Here is a 27,151-nt window from a genome sequence, read left to right as displayed (position 1 = left end):
ACAAGCAGACCTTCTACTTAATAACACACCGACTAGAAATATAAGATATGTCACAGATCTTCAGAAAAATCCCTTCACTTGTTTGTATTTGCCTCTCTCCTCATTCTCTGTGTGTTGCTTGTCTACTGAAAAGTTCTTTGGAGAAGCACTAGCGGCACAAAGCAGCAGTAATCTCCCCTGGAGCTCTTGCTCCTGCAGATTGTTAGCAGTTATAGTAACAAGCATAAAAGGAAGGATGCCCTTGTGCAGCCAGAGGCAAAAGCAGTTTAGAAATGCCGAAAAAGAGACAACGGTCTGCTGGCCTCAGCTTCCGTCTTCTGCTCCTGTAGTACTTGGTTCACTTTGTGTGCGTGTCTGGGTGTGTGTGTATCTGTGTGCACATGGACACACGTGGGAGGGCATTCCTCAATTCTGTCCTTTGACTCACCTGTTACCATTTCTGTTGAGCTAAAAACTAGCTGGTCTGGCCAATGGAAAACGGTAGTAAAAGAAAACAAGTAAAAGCATGAAAAGAAAACCAAGAGGAAAACCACTACTAGCAGAGAGATGGTAACTGTGGCAAGGTCTGACGTGGGTGTTGACTATGAAGCATCCAGCTGCCAAACACAACTCAAGCTAGTTTCCAGAGACAACACAACCAAAAGTTTTGGAATGATAGTCTAAATAAAATTAGTATATTATCATTTACCTCCAAACCAAACTTGTAGAAGAAGTAGTTTATGAAATACTTGACACAGTTTACCAGTCCATCATCCAGATGTGCTCTTGTAATATCATGGAAAATGGTTTTAGTCACAGGTGCAGTAAGATTATTTCGACATCTGTAGTACTCTTGATGACGGTAAATTGTAACTTCAAAGGCCAGTATAGCCAGCATCAGTAGATTATTCTATGAGAAGATACAACCAGAAGAATACTAATAAAAAATCAAAACCACAAGAAGCTGTAAAACTTTCTGATAACCTTCAAACAATGAATACTCAAATAAATGTTATCACTGAAAGCTTCTGTACTCCAAGATGAACTGGGACTTACTTACATCTACTAGCATTGAAACAAAGTGAGGTTCCTACCACTTGTGAGATTTTGATGAAATGTACTGGCATTCAGAAGATATGTTTAAAGACATTCATTAAAAAAATACTACAAAGAAAACAAGCCGTGGAAAGGAAAGGAAGTGAAAATTCATTAATACAACCATGTGCCCTCTCTTAAGTTTCATGGCTTCTCTGAAGATGCAATGCTTTGCTTTGCAGGGATGCCAGGGTACAAACATCCACAAAGTCTCAAGCAAGGGCTCAGCTGGCAAGCACTAACTCCCTAAAACTGCAGGCACCTTTGATAGTGCAAGTATATCCTGGATATCCTTTTAAATTAATAATGATTAGTTTAACTGTCAGGCAGAGCTCTTTCTGTCCCAACACCAGGTTGCCTAGTATGCAGTCTTGAACCCCTCTGGGATGAGCTTCTTCTCTAGGGAGACCCATCCTGTGCTCCATGGAAGAGAGGTGTTAACCAACTCCAAAAGCTGGTTAGAAAGACCAGCCCAGAGAATTTTCCTCAAGGAAGCCACAGCTGAAATTGATGCACCAACTGTAGCTCTCTCTTCACTGAGAAGCACCCGGGACAAGAAAGTCCTGAGACAAGTGTTTCTGATTATTTTGACAAGTTATTTTTGTTTGTTGCCCCTGGGCTTCCAAGTCATGCTGGGGAGGGATTTACACAATCCATCATAGATATCTTACTCACTTCAACAGTGCAGACATTTTGAATGCCTGTCATTACGGAGACATAACAGAAAATTGAAGCTTGGGGACTTCAGGTCTAGTATAGGACTAAATTCCTCTAGACAGAGGGGACATTTTCTTTGCTCCTAAGTCAATGAAAAGCAATCTAGAATAACTTCTAATGCCAAAATATTATCTGTTTATAACTGCAAAGCTGCTAGCATTAAGCCACACACCACTAGGCAACTTCACCCTCCATGCAGAATTCGTGTCAGCAACTGTTCTTCCCCATGTATATTCTTAACTGTGGGAGGCACATGGCACAACTAGGGCTTAATAAAGTATTTTGACTGCCAGAGCTTGGCAGGTCTGCCCTCCACAAACAAAGTATACAGAGGCAAATTGTCAGGGAAGAAATGAGGAATAAAACTGCAGTCAGATCAAAACTCGCTGTTGCTCAATCAACAACTTTCTGACTACCTTAAATAACGAATACAGGACTCCAGAGATTCTTTAAAGCAAGAGGAGTCATGCAAGATTTCCTTTCGGAGCTGACATACTTTTATTTTGAAAAGGATTTTTTAATTAAGATAGGAATAAAAAAATATTGCTCATGAGCATTAAGCAAAAACACAAAGAAAAACAAAAACCATCACTTTACTAGTGTCTGAATGAATTATTTCCATACCTCACTACATTTTCTAAATTGTGGCTAAAAAATAAGCACTTACAAAAGTTAACTGCTTATAGCAGATACTATCATTCAAGGCAATTATTCCAATTAGACCCTTCAGTCCTTTGGTATCTGAAAGCTCTGTGCCTCTTTACTACTTACAGCTCTTAAATATCACATTCTTAGAGTAGTTTTAGCAGACGTACAGTCAGAAAGTCATAGTTCTACGTGCAGTTTATCTCAATTGATACATGGGGCCTCCTGAAACATGGCTGGAAATGTCCTACATAACAGGTACAGCTTTCTGCTCTCTCTTCCCCTCCATACTTCCTATTATCAATGGCTTGCATCAATTTTTTTGTATGGCTGATGATAAATTAGCATTGCTAATTTCATCACAAGTAAGAAAATATCTCAATACGGATAATTAAAGAAGTTACTTACCCTTAAGTACACAAGCAGGGGATAAGATTTCCTCAGTCCAACCCACTCGGCAGGATCAACTGGCCCACTGTAGAGAACTGAAGTTTTCAGTTCTTCTAAATTCACTGCAGTTTCATTCTCTCCAGGCTAAAAAGAAAATGCAATAGTTTATAAAAAAAAATCTCTTTGAGGCTGCTTGGGGTGGGAATGATAATCAACAAAAATACATCAGGTGTGCTGTAGTTTTCAATACTTGATATGATTTCTTTTGTTCTTCTTCACTGAAGAAGGCAGCAGTCAAACCTTTTCAGTATGCGCTTGTACTCACCAATGTACAGTTACTGGAAAAAGTGCTGGGATCAATAGACGTGAGCTGGTACAACATTTTGCAGACAATAATCACACATGTCCAAACAGTGCAGATACTGGATGCCAGTGGGCGAAACTGAGCATATGGCAAAGCAAGAGCCCAGGCAATTAAAAACACAAAGTTAAACAGAGACACCTGAAAACACAAAAACAGGATGGAGACAAATTACATGGAGTAGCAAGAGGACTGAGAAAGTCTGACCTCTTCCTTAATCATTCAAAATAAATCACTCAAAAAAAAGGGACATAGAGGAACTGTAAGAAAAATGCTGAAAAAAACATTTACAACAATACTCACAATAATACAGACACAAAGTGGTCAGTGAAGTAGGGAAAACTTAATAGTCAGTCTAGGAAGAACATTATCTCCTAAATAATATTCATCCTATTAGATCCACAAAACTACATACCCACCCTACAAATAATAGACATGTGAAATGTAAGGGATCACAAGCTGTTCCTCCTGTTTTAGTATACAAGAAACAAGGAAGGGATGGCATGGACTCCTGTGTCTAAGGAACTTGCCTTCATCCTTTTGACCTTTTTTTCCCCCAAAGATAAGACAAAAAAGACTTTTATTTTGCTATTTAGTGAATCTGGTTCTATTCAGTTCAAGAAATGGCCTTGCTGGGAGGAAAATTTACCCTGGCTGCACAAAGGCACAGCTAGATGTTTCTCTATTTTTCTTAAGATGTATTTCCATGTTTCTGCTTCTTTAGCATCAGATCCAATTAAAGTAATTCTCCCAGATGATCCTTCCCAACCTTCTTCTACACCCTTCATCCCTGGTGATGCCCACACACTGCTTGTGTATCTATTCTAAAGGAGATCAGTGAAATAATCAGATGGAAAAAAAACCTAGAACAGAACACTTTTCCTTTGGGAACACTTTTCCTTTGCTGGTGGAGAAATTTTTCCTTCTTCCAGAAGTTTGACCGCTTGTTAATTGCTAAATCTGGACATTTCACTGACCTGATTCAGAACCCAGCCATACAAATATCTGACCCTGCATGGCTGAAGGAGGCAGGAAAGAGTGAGATAACAACTACATGGACATGGAGTGCAAAAAGGAGAACAACTCAAACAGATTTAGTGACATGAAACGTCACTGTGCTGTGAAATGGCTGCTGGCTGGAGGGAGAGGGAGGGAAGGGGTTACATCTCTGAGTTCAAAGAATTAATCTAACAAAAGCTTAATATCTGGGTACAGAGGGAGGGCTGAGAATATCTGGGGAGGAAGAATATCACTGTAGGAGGAAGGGCCAGCGCAGGTCCCCAGCTGCTGTCAAGCCCTGCTGGATCTCACAACTTCAATAACGTCTGATATAAAAAAAGCAGGTCTCTCCCTACGCTTGGGACCACTGATGCAGACAAGCCTCCGCCACAGGCAAGATTTTGACAGTGGGTGTTTACTTGCCTCTTTCACCGTGACCCAGATGATGTAAGAGGAAACAATCTTGATGATGTGCAGCTCCAAAAGCCACCACACAAAGACTTGCATCTTATGAAAATACTCGAGGAATTTCAAAAACAGCACTGTAAGGCGGTCGATCACCAGATGCCACTTGTTCCTTAAGTCTGCAGAGATAGCCAAGTATTGGGAGGAGAAAAACAGAAGGTGTCTGTAAAAAGGAATGCTTCAACAGGTAACAATAAGCTTCCCCCTTCTGCTTTTAGCCTTAAAATAAGGCATGAAGGAGGTTAAAGCCATGGTTCTGTGGTTAACTAAGACAAAACGGGGTTGAGACTCAGTCAGAAGTGGGGGGGTCTCCTTTCTGTCCCACATCTAGCAAAAAGCTTCCCCATTTCAGGAGTGCTGGTGGCAGCTTGCCTTGCCAATTCTGCTTTTATTCCTCTCTAAGAGAGGCCTTTTTGAGCTCTATTTTCCTCCAGTGCCTTTGGATCCGGGCTCAGGACTAGACCACAGACTCTCCAGCCCACAGTTTGACATTTGGAAGATATGGACCCAGCCTATTTTCAAAAAGCACAAATTACTGCACTGACAGCTTTTCAGCCAGTTTGGAGGAGATCCATGCACACTACAAGTTGGATTCTTATTGCATTGCTTTAGATGGCTATACTATAGATGTCTAAATTTGTCAGCATTATCTATATTGCCTTATACCTAAATTTGTCATCATCATCTATATTGCCTTGCAAACAAAGTACACCCCTAGGGTGCAATTTATGCCATCCCAGGATAGACATCTAAAATAGTTAACACCAATTGCAGTCCAGAAAAGCCTATTTCTCTCAGTTGGAAAGGGAGCTCTATCAAGTTACGATCACTAATTTGGTGACTGAAGCTGGGTGAATGTATCCTTTTACAGATGATATTTTGCAATAAAAGCCATCCTCACAAAAAATTACCTACAGTGCAAGAATGTGGCAACAGAAATGTCTGTTACATATGAATATACAGGATCATATATATGTCGAACAGTGCTAAGTGCAGTCTCAGCTTGTGGGCTGGCTAGAAAGTCTTGTACATATTTGCACAAAGTCTTCGTACTGTATTAGATGTTTAAAAGCATTTTGGAGACTAGGAAGGATTTTATACGCTGTGAGAACATTCTCATAGTTAATATGGAACATCAGAAATGGAAACATTTAAAAATAACACCAAAACACATCACTGTCTAATCCACTAAAAATGTAAAGGGGTGACACCATCTTCGATATGCAGTTACTTCAACTTATCTGGTCATTTTGTAGAAAAAGCAAATCCACAAATTTATTATTCTGTGAAATAAAAAAGTGAAAGAGTGCCCATTTGTGTGAAAAAGCCGACTTTTGATTCAAAGTCCAATCAAGCCGACAATCAAATTCCAAACTATGAATTTTTTTCTTCTGTCCTTTTTCTCTAAGCACAACTTAGAAAATCATAATAAAAATACTAAGTGGCATAAATTCCATGAGCTTAACAAATTAATTAAGCAATAGAACTCCATACCTACATGAGTGCTTTTATAAGTGTAACGGGTATATTTTAGGAGAGTATTCATAGAATTAGATGTTCTCCCTCACTGTATCACAGTATTTGTTTAAATTAGCATTGTGCAAGGTACATTCAGCCAGTGCCAATTAAGTGAGACAGAGCAAGTAAACATTGTAGATGGGTCCGTCTACACGTCTTAGGATAACATAGAGAAAAAAGCCCTATAATCACAGGGGATAAATTACAGGCCTGTGTGCATCCCCTGAAAAATTGCTCATGCAAACATGTTAAAGTAACATTAGCAACTCCAGCTTTCTTTGCCATTTAACGATAATGTAACCCTTTAGTATAAATGCATGCATATACAGCCTAAAGAGGGATCACACATTTACAAGCAGCATCTCTTGCTGTTGCCAAGTCCCATTTGCGGCAGTGCAGAGAAAAGGCCCCGGGGAGGAGGCTGCAGCTCCCCACTTCCCTGTGTGGGTATCTCACTGTACAGGGCCACCTTCAAAAGATGGCCTTGACCCCCAAACCCATCTGGCATGTAGGGATGGCCAGAGTGCAACAAACTCTCCTCAGAGACTGCAAGATAGCTGGCCAAGAAAGATTTCCATGCACCATGGATGCCTCTTTGAGGGGCATTCCCAGCCAGGAAAGAGGAATAGGCTCAGCTCAGCTCCCCAGGGGCAGCTAAGCTGGATGCCCTGTCCTTTTGCCTTGACAATGACCCTGTCCCTACTTCTGCATCGCAGTCTTATGTACGTTGGCATGAGATGCCAAGTCCATGGTAAGGCTACTTCCAGACAGTCTGGTTTCCTTGGGTGTTAAATGCTCCTCTCTGTTTTTCATTCATGGCTCATGTTCCTAACTGAATTATGGAAATAATTCATGTTAGGAGTTCATGCTAGGAATATCAAAGATGACAATATCAGCCTCATCCACGTCTGCCCTTAGGCATTTTTATGTTCATCTGGCATCAATTATACATTCAGAAGTGAAAAATATGTCACTAATATGCACATGAATAATGAAGCAAAGCCATTTGAAACTTCTAGAGCAAAGTGCCCTGAAAGCATACAACGGCAGAGATTAAAAATGTACATGTGTTTTCTTTATTTGAAGAGATTTCACTCTGAAGGAGTTCCTAGGATTTGGGGTAATCTCCTACTAATCCACCCTCAACCACCTGGAAGACATCCCTCCCGAAGAAAGAGGGTTTTATTTTGTTTTGTTTTCACTCTCTGAGCACCTTACAGATAACAGTACGATTTCTCCCTAGAAGAGACTGCAGACTGTTGAATAATTTACAAGTAGCCATCTGCTCAATTCAGGCTGCTTTGGCAAAGACATTCAAAATTAGAAGGAAAAAGTGGGAAACGAAGTGAGCTGGGATGATTAAGAATGAACCACCTCTTGCCACGGTTAAATGAGGATGAGGAAGGCAAAACTAGCAATCTTCACAGCTTACCTGTAGTTTCTTCCTCCTCTGATTCATTGTCTTCATCATCTTCTTCCTTCTCCTTGTCTTCTTCATTTTCTTCTTTTCCTTTTTCATGCTTCGCTTTCCCTCCCTCCCCATCTGGCTCTTCCATTCTTTTATCACCAGCCTCTTCTAGCATTTTATCCTCTTCCTTTTCATGGCTGGCTGTTAAATTCATCATAGTTATATCAGGCAGGCTTCCATCTTGGTGTACCAGTCTGTTGGTAAATAGTAGCATGTCAGCAAGCTGAGCAGCAATGACATGATAGGTTTTTTTTCTTTTTCAAGATGTATAATTAGAAAAAATAAAACAAACTTGTTCATGGAAAATGCCTTAGAAGTGGAAAAGTTAACGATTCTGGTACTTTCTGCAAACACACACTGCAAGTTGAGTTGGAACGTATTAGTAACTACTTCTCACTCAGATACTAATGGCTAGTTAGTAATGAGTGGTATTGACACTTAAACTTGACATTTTCCCCATTGGAGAAAATGGTCAGAGTTTAAGATGTAGAAGCATGAAATGACACTGTTTAAGAGCAAACATTTCATGACTTCACAGGGGACTTACTCATTTTGGTGGTTTGGTATTTTTTTCTTGAGGCTGCTCAAAGTAATTGGAACAGAAAGAAAAAGGGAGATGAGAACAGAGGGGTTACAGAAGAAGGTCATCGACAAATATGTCATGCTACATCACAAGTAATAAAGCATTCTCCTGCTCCATCTGCAGAAGCCTTCCGATGCCAAGAGCATGCCATCATGACATTCGCAGGACACTTCTATGAAGGGCCATGGAACTGCAGCACAGATGGAAAGGTGGCGATCTGTTTACACCAGTGTTAAACAGGGTCAGTACTGCCCCATGCTGTCAGTAAAAGGCAACTCAATCATTACAAGTATCTGATGGATTATGGTAAATATATTTTCATCTTCTTCCAGCTGAAAGATGTAACCGGGAAGCCAAGGAATTTGCAAGTATTCTTCCAGCTATAAGTTTGTGAAAAAACGAAAGAAAAAAATTCCATAGCTGGGGATTCAGTATACTGTATAACATCTGTCTTTGCTAGTGCCATTCATTCTCTCTCTTTTCACACCTCAGAGATTTTTCCTTAAATTTAGAACTGGCCCTTACTAAATGTATTAGCACTTTTCAGACTACCAAAATTTGAGATAAAATGGTTTCAACACAGAAATGGTAATACTCTACTGTCACGGCTGCAATTCTTTTGAGGATTTTCCAGTATTAATTCTGTCTTTACTGAGAAAAGAGATTTTATCTCTCTCATTATCTAATACACAAATGGTTTCCGATTAATATAAAAGTTATCAATTTACACATGTATTTTTTCTCAGCTACGTTGCTTTTCAGACCTATTAACTGATATTTATGAAGAGACTGTTCTTGATTGGTAGCTTAATTCCAAAGAACACTGACTTGATGGACACAGAGCCTGCATCCTGGATGTGAATTGTGTTGCTCTTCCCATACTGATTCAAGCTCTCAGATGCGGTGGGACACGATCACGTCCTGTGTTTGCAGAAAACCTGCCTTTCCTAAATGTCCGATCCTATGCACTCTGCTGAGCACTGTGCTTATTGCCATAGTTTCTTTGAATAGGACTTCCTACAATAAAATCTCTCCTTTGCAACCCCTTATCTGTATGATCAGATCACTAAATGTTTAGTTACGCTATCAAAATTACTAAATGCACCATGTTTTCAAGCATCTATTAGACTATTTCTGGACTAATGCTAACTTTAATATGCTGCTGTACTATCTCAGGGCTTTGTTTTTCATGATGTGAAATTCTGGCATATCACCATTTAGGCATGAAATTCTGCAAATTTTAACTAGGATTTTTACAGTTCAAGAAACTACAAATCTGTATTTAGCCATCTGATCATTAAAAAATGAGCACCATAGTTTAAGCAGTTAATGACAAAGTCAAACAAGCGGAAGCACTTTTCCAAAATTTGAGAGTCGCACTTTCTTCATTGTGGAAATTTCTAGTGCCTCAAAATGAAGGAAAAGCTACAGAAATTTGACTAAACACTCCTGAAGTAGTAATATCATAGCAATTGTTAAAAGAGCAGAAAAGATGTCTTAAAAATAGAATGTTAATAAACCCAAAATAATCTCCCTGAATAAACACGTCCATGACAATGTTTACCAAAATCCCTGATCATGGATTGGACTAGGAACCTAAATGTCCAATTATCTCAAATCTTGTATTCTCAACTATATTATATTTGCTTTGTCCACTAAAATTAAGGCTTTATGTCCAATATAATTATTTTTTCAGAGATAAGCAAGCAAATACACTATAAGAATATTCACATTTTAGTAAAAAGACTAAACAATAGTAATCACTAAAACTCCTAAACTTTGCGTATCTGTGCAGAACTCTAAAAATGTACCAATAGCAGACTCAGGTATAAAGAAGAGAGAATGAATTTTCAGTTCAGTTCAGATCTTACAGAGACAGATCCCCAACTAATATAAATCATCAGAGCGCATTGCAAAGGCAATAGCCCATGAAACAAGAGCATCCATGCACAGGCGTAATTCTATTGATTTTAATGAGATACCTTTCCAAGTGACTTTTATGATGGGAAAATCTTCATTCACACTGGTGTAAATCAAGGACATATTGACATAGCTCAGCATAAACTGGACAGAAACACAGTGATTCTGCAGGATTTTATATGGGAAGACTGATCTTTATCGTATTCATATAACTCTCATTCAGATCCAGGAGGCAATGGGGTTATAAATGAAGGCACATGCAATATATACCAGATAAAGCCTCAATATGACCTTATGACCTTAGTTTTCAGTTTGTCATTGCTTACTTCTATTGATATAGTAAGTTTAATCACAAGACTTTGTGCTCAGGAGATCCAAGGCGACATTAAAAGCTCTGCCCATTTTATTAAAAGTTAGTCTACGTAGAATCTTTCTCCCCAAGCTTCCACATTTATTCCTAAGGTTGTTTTTCCTTTCTTTTCTCAATTATAAGATTGCATGATTTCATGCAACAGACAACAGAGCTGTCAGAATATAAAAACTGCACTGAAAATTTAGTACATCTAAGACAAGTTACCTGTATAGGCTTCACAGTTGGTCAGATGTAACTTAAAGTCAGAAAGCACATACCGGCGGGAAAGTTATCAGAGACTTTCGGGTTCTCTCTGATACTTAGGAAGAGGAATAACTACATATCTGATTAAAATGCTGACAGCAAGCCTTGACGGCATAGCAGCTAATGGTTTTAAGTGAGATCGTTACTTGTCCTCAAAATAATTAAATAGGGTATCAACAAAGAAAAGTATTCTAGTATATCCAGCTGCAGGCATCAAAGCAATTTCAGTGGCACTAAAAGCAGATATGTGCCCCAGGTCTTTGCTGGAGCCCTACTACTTTCATTTATCTGCAATTTGCTAGAGCAGAAGATTAATTAATAACAACTTCTTGGCACCATTATGAAGCATCTTTCATCACTGGTAATTTTTTTGCAATCGGCTGATGTATATCTTGAAACTTATTGCCTCTAAATTATTTCTCAGGTATCTGTCACTCAAAGCTTCTTGCTCTGTAGGACGCTACTGACCCATCTGTCCCAAGTACCCAGCATGCAAGACGTAAGCCGAGCACGTACCACTGCGCAGTTATTGGCAGAGCCCTGAGCTACGTCGCAGCCATGTCTGCGCCCAGTCCGATCCGCCTCGACCCTAAGCGTGACCTGCGGGCTGACTCCCTGCCTTCATTTAGGACCCTCCTCATCACCACGGACCTGCTGGGAGCATATTGGGCTGCGGCTGGCCCCTGTTCCTGCCTCCAGACCCAATCCTGACCCTCACAGGCCAGCTCACATTCCCGATTCCTGGTGGGTGAGGGCCCTCCCTGGCCATGCCCCTCAGCTCCTGCCCGCCCTTCCCTCCCAGGGCCACCTACCTCCCCACTGTCAGGCACTTCTTCCTATAGACCAGGTTTCCAGCTCTGGTGAATTTTTATGAACTGGCCTAGAGTATATGATGATATTTTAAAAAGTAACACAAATGCTTGACATATACGTTAATCCCTTGTTAAAGCAGGTATTCACAAATTTCCAATTGAGGGATTTTCTCAGGATTTCTGTTTATATTTAGGAGCAACAAAAAATGCAGTAGTCCTTCTAAGGACTGCAAAAGTCTAAGGACCTTGGCTTAATTGGCCTTCTGAGCTGATTAAAAGGAAGTCTACGCTTACTGCACTCAATATTTTGAAAGGAATCCCTTTATGGAGCTGTTTGCAAGATTCCATTTATAAAAGCATAAGGACAACAACAACACAGGCTTTGGTAGGTTGGACCCTGTAGCACCCGACTCAGGCTCCAAATTAACAGCCTTAGCCTGCAATGGTTTCAGTGTACCAGATGCTCTGTCTTTGTCTTTGAGTGGGAAATCTGAGTCTGTACAGGCTCCTATTTAATTGACATGATACTCAAATTCCCTTGCACTGGGAGGTAGACCGGGGTGTGTATGTGAACGGATGCACATGCAGGCATGCATCTTTCCATGCACAGACAAAGGGTAGATAAACGAGCCTCCTCAACCAAGTCTATTGTCTGCAGCCAATTATAAACAGCATGAATTATGCCTTTATTGAGGCATGGATAACGTCTGAGAATCCCAACTGGGAGATGAACTCACAACATATAAATATGCAGGAGAGATGTATTAACTACTTCATCAGTTAGCAGGTTTAGAAGAATACAATACCTGAACAACAATCTCTCCCCTGCTTATTTCACAGTACTGTGCAGCAAGAACATATCTTTTTTGTAGGCAATTAAGAGCTAACAAACAAGTTAAGGTATATTTTTTTAAAGGAAAGGAAAGATTGAAGTACCCACCTATTTATTATTAGATAAACACGGCCATTGACTTTGGCATGGCTATGAGGTGGGAGATGAAAGCACAAGAATAAATGAGATGGCAATGGGAAATGAGTTAGGGAGAGAGAAAAGGAAACGGTTAAAAAGGAACGATTGTAGTTTCCTGTCTACCAAGAGAGACATATTGTCATAACAAAACACCAAATCTGAAAGCTTAACACACCACGCAGTGAAAAGCCTAGGAAGCTTATAAATACAATATTTAGATTCTTAGACACTTAGTGTGCAACTTCAGTTAGAACTACAGGTACTTTCTATAGACCCCAAAATGTAAGAACATTCTCTACTGCTTTATCTCACGTAAGTCTCAGAATATTTTGTGCATTTTTAAAAACAGATATTTTGTTATTTTTTTATTTAAAGGTGATTATAATGAAGCATTATACCCTAGTATTTGTTTGCCTCACAGCCTCTTCTCCACCATACCACAATTCATGACACAGCAAGGAAATGGGCTTATAAAGTCCTAATCAGAGGATTTTCCCTTTTTTCTTGCATATGCAAAACTGACCCAGGCCATGGCTCTGTCACCTTAATAAATAGTCAGAAATGTCTCACTCTGCCAGTTGCAGTATGCCAGGTTCTGTCACCTCTATTTGTAGCTGGCAGAGCCTTATTCTTCAGGTCACTTTGCATGCTTTGCTTGCATGAAACAGTATCTTAATGCAAGAAAAGTTTTAAGGATTGTAACAAGGCTCTTTAGTTACATACAGGCAAAATTCCACAATTACAGGATCAGTTCAGGGGCTGATGCAAGAAATGGGGCTGCTCTTCACTATTACCTTCATGACTAGCTCTCACCTGTTGTGGTTGTTTTAACAAGTCCTCCATTAAAAGGACTGACTTTTGTCTGCTTACTGGAAAAAAAAATGGTTCATTTTCTTTAATTTTCAAATTGAGGGGTAAATGAGCTGATTGTGCTAAGAATTTTTAAAGCAAAAGGAACAAATGTCGCTTTAGTGGCTTTGTAAAAATATTGCACATTGTTACTGTACATATGAGTCTTTCATCTGTGTTTTAATTGTCCCTGCAACTTATTTCTATTGCTAGCATTACTGTTAAGCTGGCGCTAGTAGCTGTGCTAGATTTTATCAATCTTTATGCACCATCAGCGCAACCGTCACGTGAGTTCTCATGCTGGAGCTTTGAACTGTAGAGCCAGCTGATCCTCAGTACTGATTACTTATTGCATGAAGAGGGAAGAAAATAGCTGGCTCTTCATATGTCAGGCAGTGTTAATGGTCGCACTAACAAGAAAATGTGTTTTGATTTGGGAACTGGACAAGCCTGTGAAAAGTTCTGAGGAGGAACAAACGATATATGTAATTAACTGTGATTTTGAAATACTGCAAAACGACAAATGTGGCACATTTCACAGATTTAAGACTTTAAAATATCTAGCTACTTATCTTACAGCTTAGTACAATCTAGTACCACACAAAGTCTTAAAAAACTTTGTTGTACTGACAAGAAAAAAAGGAAAATATCACACAATCCTCTTCACTTGTTACTTTGCTTAAGTGAAATCCTAAAAAGTCTATGGTGGCAATCTATTCCTACCTTCAGTGTCCTGTCCCAAGGATACCTACTCCTGGTAAAAATTTATTTTTACTGACTACAAACAAAATCCACACACTACAACCTTCTTTTCTGATACTAGCCTTTTCTTCCCTTTGATTTTTTTTGCTATCAATAAGATGCTGATAACATTTTGTGTCTTTAGTATCAGTAGCTTCACTCTTTTGAGAAATACGTCAATTCAGTTACAGTGATTTTCTCCATGCCAGTATTTGGCAGTGTTTCATTATCTTTCATCTACAGTAGAAAGGACTTGTAAGTAGTGGTCCAGAGGCAGAGTGGGAGAAGAGTCCTTAGAGAGTCCTTAGACTACAAAAAAACTTGCATGGTTACCGCAAACTGTGCCACTTCCCCCAAATGCCTCAAGCCAGGCACAGCCCAGCTCAGATGCCCAACTGGGCTTGGGTTTCAGGGCTTGGCTGTCCAGTTCAGAGACAGTAATGTGCATCTGCTATCACACAGAAAATCTGATGCGGGTAGGGAAAGACCATTGCTCATAGACCATTTCAAAGGGCCCTTGAATTTACTATGGGATTTAGCAATTCAAGAAAAGCAAAAGGTAAAAGTATTCTGCAAACAGGCATTTAAATAGGTAAGTAAAAGAAAAAAAAACCCACGTTTTTAGGAATTCCTTGTCAACTTGATTTGTTTGTTTTTAACAACCGATTTAAATACAGAAACTGGAAGTTTACAGAAGCAATCTGTAAAAGTAGAGATTATTCACATGCATTGAGGATAGGGAACGCAAGCATACTTGTACCAGACACTGTAAAGACATTTCATGCTAGATTGAATGTCTGAAAAATGTCTGAAATGTTTTTTGTAAACTAGTAGCTCACAGAGCAGAATTCTCTGCTAAAATAAACTCATTATTCTACAACACGCTATGGTGTATGTGATGTAATGCAGCTGTCCCCCATCATAAAAATGCAGCTAAGTTACACTTATCTACGTACAGGTGAATACCTTAAAAATATTGTCTAAATGAGTTGGTTTCTTCAGAAGAACTAAAGTCAGAGTGTAACATGAAACTGTGTACTCTATTTCCATTTGTGAAGTTAATAAAAAGGCCTCATTGTCCGAGGTGATGTGATATCTACCAATCGCTATTTGGCCCGCAACATGGACATTTAAAAAAGAAGCGATGAAGTGATCCAAAGTAAAAGCCATATTTCCTGTTGTTGCCAGGATTTACAAAAAGGCACATGCAACAGTTAAGCATCTAACTTCTACTAAAGGTCAAAGCCAATGAGATAAATGCATAAATGTCATTGATATCTCTGAAAATATACCCCAAAATCAAAAACTGAAACACGTATTGGAAAAGGGGGAGATAGACATATTGATTATGCTTTTTTTGGTGGGGTGGTAGGGAGGCTAATTTTTTTTCTCCCTTTTTTTTTAAAATCAGCTAGTTATAAGAGCAAATAACATTTCATGAAAAGCGAGCATTAAAAGACAGTCAGAAACAGCACTTTCACACGGACATACAGCTACTTCACGAGTAGCTCCATTTACTTTGTTTCTTTACCTGTAAATAGTGTTGTCCTGTTTGCTGGTTACTGCTTTTAAATCAGTGAGCTGGAGAAAACGATCATGGAAGTAGTGAAGGTGTAAAATACATGCTAGTAGGAAGGAGGTGGGGATAAAGATGCGTGTGAATAGCTCAGCCACAGAAAACTGTTTTAAACCAAGATCCGCTAGTCTGAAAAACAAAGTAGGCCACTAAGTTATCTTTTCACACCAAAATCTTTTCCTTTTCATGAGACATTATTATAAATCATTTGTAATGGGAAATAAGGGGCTGGTATGTATTTTTAGATCTTGAAATTCTTCTAAAGCAGGATGTTTTACAATGCAGAAATCTTGCACTTGGACTCAGCAATTTAGAGAGACACGGCAAGTGTACAGAGCCAAACCAGTCCACCCAAAAATCCCCTCAGGCTTGCCAGGAAGGTTGTCTCTCACTGAAAGTCCTGCGCAGAAGATCCACTCATATCGCAGTACTTCATCATGTAAACTCCTATTGAAGAATGCCCAGCACATCAAGAGGAGGAAGAAACTCAGTCCTCCTCAACAGCCTGAGTGCAGGTCCATCTTCAGTGGCTCCAGACAGCCTGCAAATCTACCCTGAACCCCTCTCTGCATCTTGCTCCTACAGTCAAAGAGGCAGAGAGAAGTACTGGCATCATATTGGAAACAGGAGTGGTGCCAAGGCCTTGGCAAAAAATAGGGGGAAAGAGAAGACTCTTTGAGCCCCTATCATGTGCTTTCCCATCTCTATTTTTGCACCAATAAATATATGGCTCGAGAGCTGAGTGCTTTAAGTCAGCTATGCCTGGGCTTGATCTCCTGATCTGTCTCCATTATAGGAAGGAAGAGTGCTCTCAAAGCACTCCACCACATTACACTCAAAAACCCACTGGAAAAAACAAAATGAAAATACTTACTTGTTTTCATCCAGGCCTGTCATGTTCTTCCACAACCCTGGGAATGACTTGAACTGGTAGGTATAGATGAAGATAAGCACCAACATCGTGTAAACAACCACTGACATCCAAAAGTACTTTAAAATCCTTCTCCACCATTCATAGTGCACCTGTAAATCACACACTGAGCACGTTAAAACAAGCTCAAAGCAAAGCCACTTACAAAAATATTCACAATGCTGTACTAGCAAATGAAGACTATTATTCTTCCAATCTGGCCTAAGGTAAACGATGTGCCACAGGTTCCCGAAATACAGTTTTTACTCTTGGTACATGCGCACTCAAGTTTTGACTTTTGTGTAAAATCAGACTGTCAGAACATGGCCACAGGCACAGAGGCCAGGGACAGCTTCAGTCACTCAGCTTCATCACTATTAGGAGTCCAGGAGGAGGCAGACTCCATGCTCATTGGGGTGTGGAAGCTGCATGGACCAGCCATCGCAAAGACTGGTGTTCTGGTAGGATGAGCACGTGTCCACAGATTTACCACACAGGTTCTCACAGTGATGTTGAATGGAGTCCCAGAGAGGAGGTGTGTATTGTAGGCATTTATGTAATTTATGTGCACTTTGCCTGCACTATAATCAAAAGCCAGAGGAGAATTAGTCTTATCAACCCCTTCAAATGATCTTATTACTATCATGTTGTATCTAATAAAAGAACAAATACAGTACTTCTGAATTCTGTTCTGACTACTTAACTGCCAAGTTAAAGGTATGAACCAGTGTATTCAAAGACAAAATTTAGTTTAAACAGTTTTCATTTACCTGATAGAGGGCCACACAGAACAGGAAGAGTACCATATAGATGATTTTGTACATGACAATTCTACCCTCAAAGCTGACAAAGAAGAACATGCCCCCACAGACGTAAATCCAGTACTTGATGAACATAGCCATCACCAGCTTCCCCAGGACTTTCATAATATCCTGTTCATCGTCATCATCCTCTTCCTCTTCCCCCTCTTCCTCCTCTTCTGCCACTTCTCCCTCTTGCAATTCCTCTCCTTCAAAGACAGAAACAGAGACTTTGGCCTCCATCTATTTTGGTGGCTTTCAGTAAGAGTTGAAACGGATGGAAAGCTCTGTGCACAACATAAAAAGCTTAAACACAATGTTCACAGCAAGACAGTTTATTTCTGAATCATCTACACGCCTCCAGAACAAGTGAAAGAATTTTAGCATCATATGAACCTCCACCTGCTCCCAGAGCCATACGGCACATCGCTCTGTGTCCCTACCAAGTATGATTCTACACTTTGTCTGACGTGCAGGGAGCCATCATGGAAAAACCGAGCCTAAGGGCTGTGTTTTGGATCACGGTCTAAACAATATCCATGGCAATACCTAAAATCCCAGCAAAGAAGCCTTTTAAACTAGAAAACAAAGAAACTACCACCACCACCAAAAAAATCCTGATCCTGAGTTTAAAGGGATAAATGTCCTTAAGAGAATACTGCGGTTTCCTCCAAAAACCACAAGCAAGAGAAAACATTAACATAAAACCAAATAAGCTTAAAAAATATAAACGCTGCATTAACACTGCTGTTTTCACAGCAACTACCATGTTTCCACCTTCTTCTGCTGCGCCTCAGCCATTGCAGAAAAGGCAAACTACTTTAGCCCTATGAAGAGGCCAGGTTTCGCTAGTCATGAACCTTGTGAGGCTTGTGGAGGGCAGGGTAGGTGTTCTGCCAAGAACACACATGAGCAGGTACACAGATAACAGGCCTTCTCAAACTCATAGCACTTAGCTGTAATGTTTTTCACCTTGAGACTGATACTGAGGCTTCACCACCAAAAGGGTTGCCCATTCCTTTGTCCCACTCAACACCCCTCTTCCCAGACTATTCTTTTGCTCTTGCCTGTCCTTGCACAGCTCTGACACTGATCAGATGTTTTACTGAGCCGAATAATCCAAGAGAAAACTACATCATTTTTTTTTCTGGGCTGTGCCATGTCAGTGAGTGGAACTGCTTCAGCCTAGAATCCAGAGGGAGAGACAAAATGGCAAGGAAGGTTTGGGGCAGCATGTGCCGAGCAGCACAGGTCACTGTCAGGTGTGCTTCTTATTGCACATGCTCCTGCATTTTAAATTATACATACTTACTCTCATATTGAAATTAGTGGCATAACTTCTGTTCTTGTACAAGTGTTTATGTACAAAGTGCAACTTTCAAGGAACTTAACAACTGACTTTTCCTATTTAAAACCTTCTTCTCCTATTGTCAAACTCCTACGGCAACTCATCTGCTCGCTTGATTTTGGGTGCAGGAATAAACTGATTATTTGAACATTCCACTACATTTTTCAAATGAATCTTTTAATTTATCTTGCCTTTTTTGTGGTTCAGCTGTAAAGTAAGCTCTCATTTGTATGTGATTTTCTGAAGTTCAACTGTCTTATTTTTGTATCACCTGAGAAATTGGTGGCATGTGGATTTTGCAATGTCTTGTTCTGCTGATAACAAATACCTTGCTAATTGCTGTCAGCATTAAGAAAAGCAGTAACTGAAACCTCTGTTATGACTGAAAGAGTCCACTAAACCTGATGTGACTTTACCTTTTTCTTCATCCTCTTCACTTCTAACTTTGACCTCAGATAAAGCAGCTTCTTTTAGCTGAAGTGCTTTCTGCTCTGTGAGGTGTTGCCTAAGCAGTAGCCAGAAAGTAATCGTGAAAAGAATCTGCAAACAAAAATCAAAACAAAAACAAGAGACACAGACTATTTTTATATCCCACTTCCTGCTAATGAGAATATGTATTTTCAGCAACTTTTCATGCCTTTGTTTTCTCTGTCCATCAGAAAACGGCAATGATGGCATCAGTGTCAAAGTGCCTATTTGTGGAACTTCAGTCTTTTAGGAAACATCCTGCATTAAAAACAACTTTATTACTTGCACTTTTCATACAAGTACTAACTTTCGGTCTGCATCTTTGCTTACACATATTTACCTATTAGGTTCTATTCTACCTTGTTCTATTCAGCTTTTTCTTCCAGTCTTAAAAGTTTAAGAAACTTCTGGTTATGCATCGATCAGTGTAACTCCCATCTGCCCTTTTTTGTTCTTTTTTCCCTTTCTGCAGGGAACAAGCACAGCCAGGTAAGTGTCTTGCCATTATTAGGGTTTGGCAAATCCTAACTCTTGATACAAGAGATTTGATACTTTAAGTGCTTAAACACAATTAATTTAAAAATCAAAAATTTATTTATGCTACGAAAGACACAGTCAACTAAATGTGCCTTGCATTTGGAGCAGACAGTCACAGTGTTTGAGAAGGCTCTTGACTCCTGGAAGAGCTCTAAGAGAAGATTAATTCCATAACTGTAGGATACCTTAGAAAGAAATAATCTCTTTAATGAAGAATGCAATTCTGTGTTTTGGAAAGAGCTAAATTCAGCAGGTTGCAATACTGAGAGATGACCAAAATTCAGAAAACAGCATGTCTATTTATCACACACTTGATTTTACATTTACATTCTATAAAGTTTCCTCTGATTTCAGTGGTGCAGAAAAGGGATAATTTCACTACTTTATAAACTAGAAGAATAAAATCTCAGACACAGAACATTTAAGAGCCAAGTAGTTTGTACACAATACAACACAATACATTACAATACAATACAATACAAGGCCAATAGTATAATGTAAAGAGCTCTCCTTTTTTTCATCTAACATGCAGGTACTTCATGGGGGAAAGAAGAGGTCCTAGGCTAGTAACAGCTGTTTTCATAGGCACTGTGGCTAAGGCTGAGCTGCCACAGAAGATCCTCAGCCTGTGTGAATTGTCACAGCTCTTCCAGATACCTTCTGGAGCTCTGGCTTTTGCTACACAGACCTCGGATATTGTAAAGCACAGATTTCTCCTGCAGCAACAAGCTCTGTCTCACTGCTCTTGGCATTTCCAGAGACACAGCTGGGTCTAAGAAAAGTTGTGAAGGGCTGCAGAGCAAATAAATGCTTTTAGTTCACTTTCCACAGCATCCATTTTATTTCTTTTTCAGATCAGGACACACATTCAAAGCACGTGGAAAATTATGCAGAGAGAATTACAGTATATTGCTTTGGCTTTTTCTCTCCTCGCAGAATTCAGCGTTCAGTCTTTACTTAAATTTACAAAGTGCACTATATTCAGCCTAAAAAACCAGCAGATGTCTTCTATTAGTTTTATAGGTGTGGCTATCCCATCATATATGCACAACAGTTTCCTTTTTTGACAACAGTTAGTTTTAGATAAGAAATTTCATGATATAGCTAATCAGAGGCTATGGCAAATGGGCTGACATTATATTAAGCCAGTTGAAACTTTTTAGAGATTTACAAAGAGAAACTGTAGAACTTACCTTGCAGAACCCCTGTGCTCACTAATTTCAAATGCATTAACAATCCAGAAACGGTTTCCCAAAGGGCAATGCCAACCAGGAAAATCAGTTGCAGAATCACCTTAAATGGAAATTAGTAGCCACGAGGGAAGTGATACGCTTAGCTCAAGGGGAGCAGTGCCAACCAGATGCACTCTCTGGGATGTCCCTCTTGGCTCCTCTAGGAAACAAATTCCTATTTATGCTCATTCCAATCCCCAGAAGCAAGCCTGCGCAACACAGTTCATTTTGTAGGGCTTTCAAGACATCAAAGGAAAAAAAACTATCATGCATTGAGATCAACAAATCAGCTTGTTTGTGACCTGAAATGGGTTCCAGCTCATGCTGCTTCAGGTGTCAGAGTAAAGAATGAAAGCTCAGTTACAGTCACGTACCACTGCTTGTGCTAAATCATAAGGGAGTGAGTAGTATTAGTGTTTCCAGTGACATCACAGTTAACATTTGCCATCATATTCAAAGACAGACCTGACATCCTATGGGTAACTGAATACAGCAAAGGCAGTGCCACGCTAAATAAAGTCACTAGAACTGCAAAGTGTTTATTCAGCTGCCCATAATCATTGAGCTGACTTCTTATTCAGAGCTGCATGTGGCCCTTGCTTGGCTCCTGCTACAACCAGTGGGTATTTTGCCATTGACCACACAGGTGTGGGGTTTAGGGTTTTGAATGCCAGAAGCTTCCATGTGTGAGTGATATCAGTGCTGAAGGGTTCACAGATTGCTGAGATATCACGTTCTCAATTATGAGAGGAGAAGTTTAAGAGGATAAAAATTAATCTAACATATCAAATCACATATACTTTCTCATCTATTTTGCAGACCTGAACAAGTGAGCATTTTTCCACCCACTAAGAATTCTCTACAGAACTATTATGGCAAACTCCAAATATGTTTGAAATATTTGTTCTGGTATTAGATTTATGAACCGGAAGCAAGTTTTGCAACAGCATTTTTTAAATTACTTATCCTTCACTGTAGAACTGCTGCTGAACATGGTCATATTGAATACTGAGGTTTCATTCTTAAGAAATGCCAAGAGCTCCACATTTTTCATCACAATGTATTTTATGGTGTTTATAAATAAATCTCAGCTGTTCCTAACACTTACCTTAGATGCTAATTCCCCAGGTTCCTTTCTTTCTAAAAATCCTGATACTTCAGGAAGCTCATCATTCTTGAGCTCAATACTCCATATATACTGCAATGTTAGCAGTAAATTTCCATAGAAAACCATGAATGGTGAACTGATCATAGCGTATTTCCTTCTGTCCCGAATCATCCACAGTGTGCAGGACCAGATCAGTAACACAAACGTCAACCAGCTGTGGTATGTGATACTCCAAGCCTTGTGGAAGGAGAAAGGAGGAAGAAAAACATTCACAGATTCACTCACGAACAGCGCTGCCGCATATTGTCAGTTAAACTATAAAGAGTTTCTCTACTTAGCACATATTTTCATTGTCAAAAAGCTCCCACCTGTATTAATTAGGCCAACTACAACAAATCCCCTAGAAAATATGCTGAAAATGAATTCTTAAGAAATCCAGAGCTGAGGGTGAACCTTTCTTTGTACGTTAATTGCACCTTAGTCAGGTTTGCAAGCAGACTAACAGAGATGGAAAATACAGACTAACTTTTGAGCACACAAGACCTCCTTGCAAAACTAGCAGCAAAGAATGTAGAGTGGCAATAGCAAAGGCATGTTCAAAAGCTACTCACATTCAAGGCCTTCAGCAGACTTAGAAAACTACAATGACTCCGTACTGTTCTTCCTTTTGTGGAATCCATCTAAAAGGAAAGCTCTGGTATGTGCACACCTAACCTGAAGACCATTTAGTCTAAACTAACCATGTTAGTTGGCTTCCCATACTCACAGCTATCAAATGTTTTGTACAGCTTGCAGAAATCAGTTACTGAAAACTTCCTTGCTTTACACTTGGGGAAAGGTATTGTTTTTTCAAAGGGTTGGTTTTTTTTTTTTATTATTCACATCTTGTTATCAATTTAAGGCAAAATTCCACTATATGCTGGTATAAGTATGGAATATCTGTCAATAGAATATTTTAATTTCCCTTTTAATTTAAATAGAAAAGTATGAAACATTAAGAATATTTCAATGAGCTTAGCTCAGCTCCACTGGAAATAGAATCTTTTAGAGTATGTGAAAAACACTAATATGCTACTCCTCTACTGACATATAAGAAATTAATATTCACTGAGATATGTTTGGCTATGGTGTAAGTGGAATTTGAATCAGATCACACCATAAATGAATTCATAGATGAATTTGGCTCAGGTCATTTAAAATGGGGATATTTCACTACAGAAGAATCTAGTGGGGTCTCAATATTATACTAGAAGAAGGGTTTTAAATACATCTCCACCTTTGAAGTTGATAGAGATAAGCCTGAAAATGAACTAAAAAGGATGTGTAAAGCATGCAAAGAATGCAAGCTTAAAAAAATAAGAAAAAGAGGCATTATGGTACTAAGAAAATAACCGCTTGGCAGCGTCTCAAAATGCATCAAGTCAGATCCAGATTCTGCACTGGGTTGTTTTATTTAGTTTATAATGAGAAACTTTTCCTGCTAAAGGACAGCAAATAAAGTTTGAAACCAAAAAAAAAACCGCACCCATATGTATTTTCTTTTTACTATATGCAAACAAACAGCAGCCAAACTAATTTGTTTTACCATTTTTTAATGTAAAACTGGGCCAAGAAACTTTATGGTAAATTGCATCACAGATGAAACCTTTCCAAAACAGCAAAACCAAAGCTTGTATTGGGAATACAGACAGAGAACTAATCATCATGTTGAAAACTTGCTACGGTGCAACTTCAGGTATTTGCATCCAGGGGGCTTAAAAGCAAACAACAAAATGAAAGAAAAAATCTGAGCGGTAAGCAATATAACAGCAAAATCTTGCCTGGCACAAAGTTGTATTTGCCTTGAGACTTTTCTGTGTCAATAAAGGAAATCAGAGTTAATAGATCTTTTTTCTCAAGAGAGTAAACTGTATGCATGCTTCAGGTCGAAATGATACAGAAACTAGATCAAAACTACATGGAATTTCAACAGAAACTATATATTTAAATTTACCAGATGAGTATGAAATGCTTTAAGTTTGCAGACAAACTTCTGAGTGGAGCACAAGCATGACAAACCTGCTCGTACAAAACCTTCGGAATCGATAGAAAACTGATCCTTGATGGTTTTCTGACATTCAGTAGATAACAAAACACCGGGTTTCCAGTCCTGGGAATGCGATGCTTTACCCAGAACCCTGTGTGCTGCCCTACTTACAGGTCTGTTACAGACTTGGGAATGATGTATTAATTACCTAAAACGGAACCAAAACGGTGCAGACACCATACTGATATTTTATAACCCTGATGCAAACACTAATTGAAAATCAACAGACAAGAATAATCTCAGGAAAATGCTGAGAAGACAAATATATTTGTAAAATCAACGTCATCTTTTTTTTGTTGCCAGTACTTACCATCATAGCTATCAGAGCACAAATGTAACTTTGTTTCATGATAAATTGGAACACAGAGACCATGGCATGTAATTTAACGTTTTCTTTTTCCTCCTGAGTAACTTCCTCTTCCTCCTCCTCCTCCTCCTCTTCCTTTTCTAAGTAGAAAAAGAAATTCTTATTTGCAATTCATACTGATCTAAAAGTAGTATATGCCCTCAGTATACACCCTCTCTCCAGGTAAGGATCCCTGGAATGATTTAACTTGTATTCACTCTGATAGCTACTGCTACAGCCACAGCCAGCCCAAGATGGGAGCCAAAGAAAAATTACATTTGAGCACAGTAAAGCAACACAAGACCTATAATCACTGTGTTGATAGGCAAAGAGGCAAAGTATGTCGGATAGTATACGCCTGCAGCCCAATTTACAAAGTTGCCAAGTGGTTAGCCATCATTATAAAGTGACAGCAAATATTTAGATTTCAGCAGGGCCAAGGAGCTTAACAAAATGAAATAAATGTGGGAGGCAGTGAGCTGAGAAACAGAATAATAAAATATGGAACTGAGGATAATTCCCAGGCAATTCTTTTCACTACCTGACATGTCATCCGAAGGCTCCCATTTGTACTGTGGTGTTGAGTACATGTCTGCTTTGGCTGGACCATTTTCTAATGGAAGTGTGGGGTGGATGGTGTGATAGTCAACAGGGTTCCCATTCACTGTTACCAGCAAAACCTGCCAGAACATCAGAGAGAGGCACCGCATTTAGGGCAGCTCTTACGAGAATGAAACCCCCATTTCCCTGCTTCACTAGTGTTGGTTTTCTAAACTTAAAGGAGCTTAATGAACTGCAGTTGGCTCCTTCCACAGAAATTGATACTTTACAGTCATGTTGCACACAAAAGTAGCACGTTACCGCTTCCAAAATTATTTTTGGGAGCTTTTAATGCAATATCAGTAAAATACCAAATTGGTTTCAGTGAAGTTCTTTAACAAACTGTAAAATGCTGCAGCTTCTTTGAACTTCTGCACCTATTTCCTTTAAAAGATTTCAAAGTTTTTTCAAATTCCTATAACTTCACATTGCATCAGGCAGCCCTTCAACTTACAGACAGGTCATCTGAAAAACAGTAAAAGTGTGGACACACAAGTGAAAGTTAGTGCAGTCAGCTGAGCCATGGTAGGCGACTGCATGCTCTTAGCATGTCCCATCTATGAAAGAAAATGGAAAGAAAAAACAGTGTAAAGGTGGATTAAGTAAGTTAACATCTCCACAGGTGGAGAAGGCTACGGTCAACTACATGGCTCAGCACGCAAATAACTCCGTGAGCCCCTACTCTGACGTCCTGCTTTTCCCAGGTTACACTGGCAGTTTACAGCCAAGCTGGGAAAGTATCGGGACCTCCTGGCTTTAAGTTCAAAGCCGTAACCTCAAATTCATCCTCCTTCTTATGGCTAATACGTGGAGATTTTCACACTTTAGTTCACATCTAATTAATTTCCAGTAGTCATGAAAATAATGGCTATAACTGACTTTCCATTTTAAATTACTACAGATCTACAGTTGCTGGAGTTAATAAAACCAGTTGTGGTAATTGTTGTTATTGATTGTTCAGCGTTTATGCCACTTGTTAGTACTAATTCAACATTCCTGCATTTTTTTCTTTTTGTGAATTGAATTTCAGCCCTTGTACCTGTTATTAGAGCTCGAGCAGTAACAATCCTAAATATCTCTCATATTGGCGGAAATTCACAGACAATGGGTTACTGATGGCAGTACATGCTGAAGACTGACTTCTGTTAAGGCTGTGAGATAGGAGTATATTTCGCCCAGAGAAAGTATGCGCTAATTCAGACTCTTTATTTCAGGAGAATGCTATCTGGGTTATGTTTAGTTATATTCGACAGTTATACCAAACACAGGCTGCAGAGCATACTTCGATTTGATTACAGCTGTTCCCAAAATTCATCTGCATCTCTATTCCTCCGCATATGCTGAACCGAGGGAGTGCTTCTGCTCTGAGTCTGCTAGGATTTCTAGTAATCAGGATAAATGGATCAGTGGCTGTCCATTCAAAACTCAGATCTGCCTTTTCTGTAATTTGTAAATTAATCTCATATGTGTTGTCAGTCAGTCTTTAAGGGCCTCAGCATTTCAACAAGAACGAAAGAAAAAAATACAGCAAAGAAGCTAAATCAAGGTTTAAGATGGCTTGCATTAGAAAGCATATTTGGTATCTTATTTAAAACCAATGAAATAGCAAAGATCGTTTGCCAGTTGGTACTACTACAAGCAGCGTAATTTCAAAAGATCAAGCTTAAGGGCAATCAGTGGGTTCTCAGTGTAATTATTAAGGAAGTAAAGGACAACTATATTCTAGATAATCAATTATAAGGTAAATGACAGACTAAGCAAAATACAGAAGTTTTAAAAATGTCAGCTATTTGTATATATCAGTGTAATTCATATTTATATACATGAAAAAGAATTACATAATTACAAAGACTAGTAGTATACTAACATCTGATGGCTTGTATTCATCTTGGGTCATTGACAGAAGCTGCAAAAAGCAATGCAAGGACAAATTATTACAGAAGAAGCACGGCTCAAGCATTAATAAGTCTCACTCTCTGAATATAGGCATGCATACTTGCTGACTTTTACAG

At 39.2% G+C, this 27,151-nt stretch overlaps 1 protein-coding gene across 7 annotated transcripts in view; it reads right to left on the bottom strand.

Annotated features, from left to right (window-relative positions):
* The window catches only part of PIEZO2 (piezo type mechanosensitive ion channel component 2), a 317,797-nt gene that overhangs the window by 68,937 nt on the left and 221,709 nt on the right, over nt 1–27,151 (bottom strand). For 2 of the 7 annotated variants that reach the window (XM_068932155.1, XM_068932160.1), the window contains exons 10-24: nt 27,007–27,045; nt 25,081–25,219; nt 24,504–24,640; nt 22,108–22,344; nt 19,179–19,302; nt 17,385–17,623; nt 16,579–16,727; nt 15,660–15,833; nt 12,509–12,550; nt 8,185–8,217; nt 7,602–7,831; nt 4,610–4,770; nt 3,152–3,328; nt 2,845–2,970; nt 689–889 (exon numbers count right to left, since the gene is read on the bottom strand). In XM_068932155.1, the coding sequence (XP_068788256.1) occupies nt 689–889; nt 2,845–2,970; nt 3,152–3,328; nt 4,610–4,770; nt 7,602–7,831; nt 8,185–8,217; nt 12,509–12,550; nt 15,660–15,833; nt 16,579–16,727; nt 17,385–17,623; nt 19,179–19,302; nt 22,108–22,344; nt 24,504–24,640; nt 25,081–25,219; nt 27,007–27,045 (2,208 nt within the window). The remainder of the gene's footprint in view (nt 1–688; nt 890–2,844; nt 2,971–3,151; nt 3,329–4,609; nt 4,771–7,601; nt 7,832–8,184; nt 8,218–12,508; nt 12,551–15,659; nt 15,834–16,578; nt 16,728–17,384; nt 17,624–19,178; nt 19,303–22,107; nt 22,345–24,503; nt 24,641–25,080; nt 25,220–27,006; nt 27,046–27,151) is intronic. The other 5 variants (XM_068932159.1, XM_068932161.1, XM_068932156.1 and 2 more) reach the window with 4 other exon arrangements.

This window comes from Struthio camelus, chromosome 2 (genome assembly GCF_040807025.1).
Source record: "Struthio camelus isolate bStrCam1 chromosome 2, bStrCam1.hap1, whole genome shotgun sequence".
Classification (NCBI taxonomy): domain Eukaryota; kingdom Metazoa; phylum Chordata; class Aves; order Struthioniformes; family Struthionidae; genus Struthio; species Struthio camelus.
Note: the sequence above shows the minus strand (reverse complement) of the source record. Positions and strands in the feature narration are given on the sequence as shown.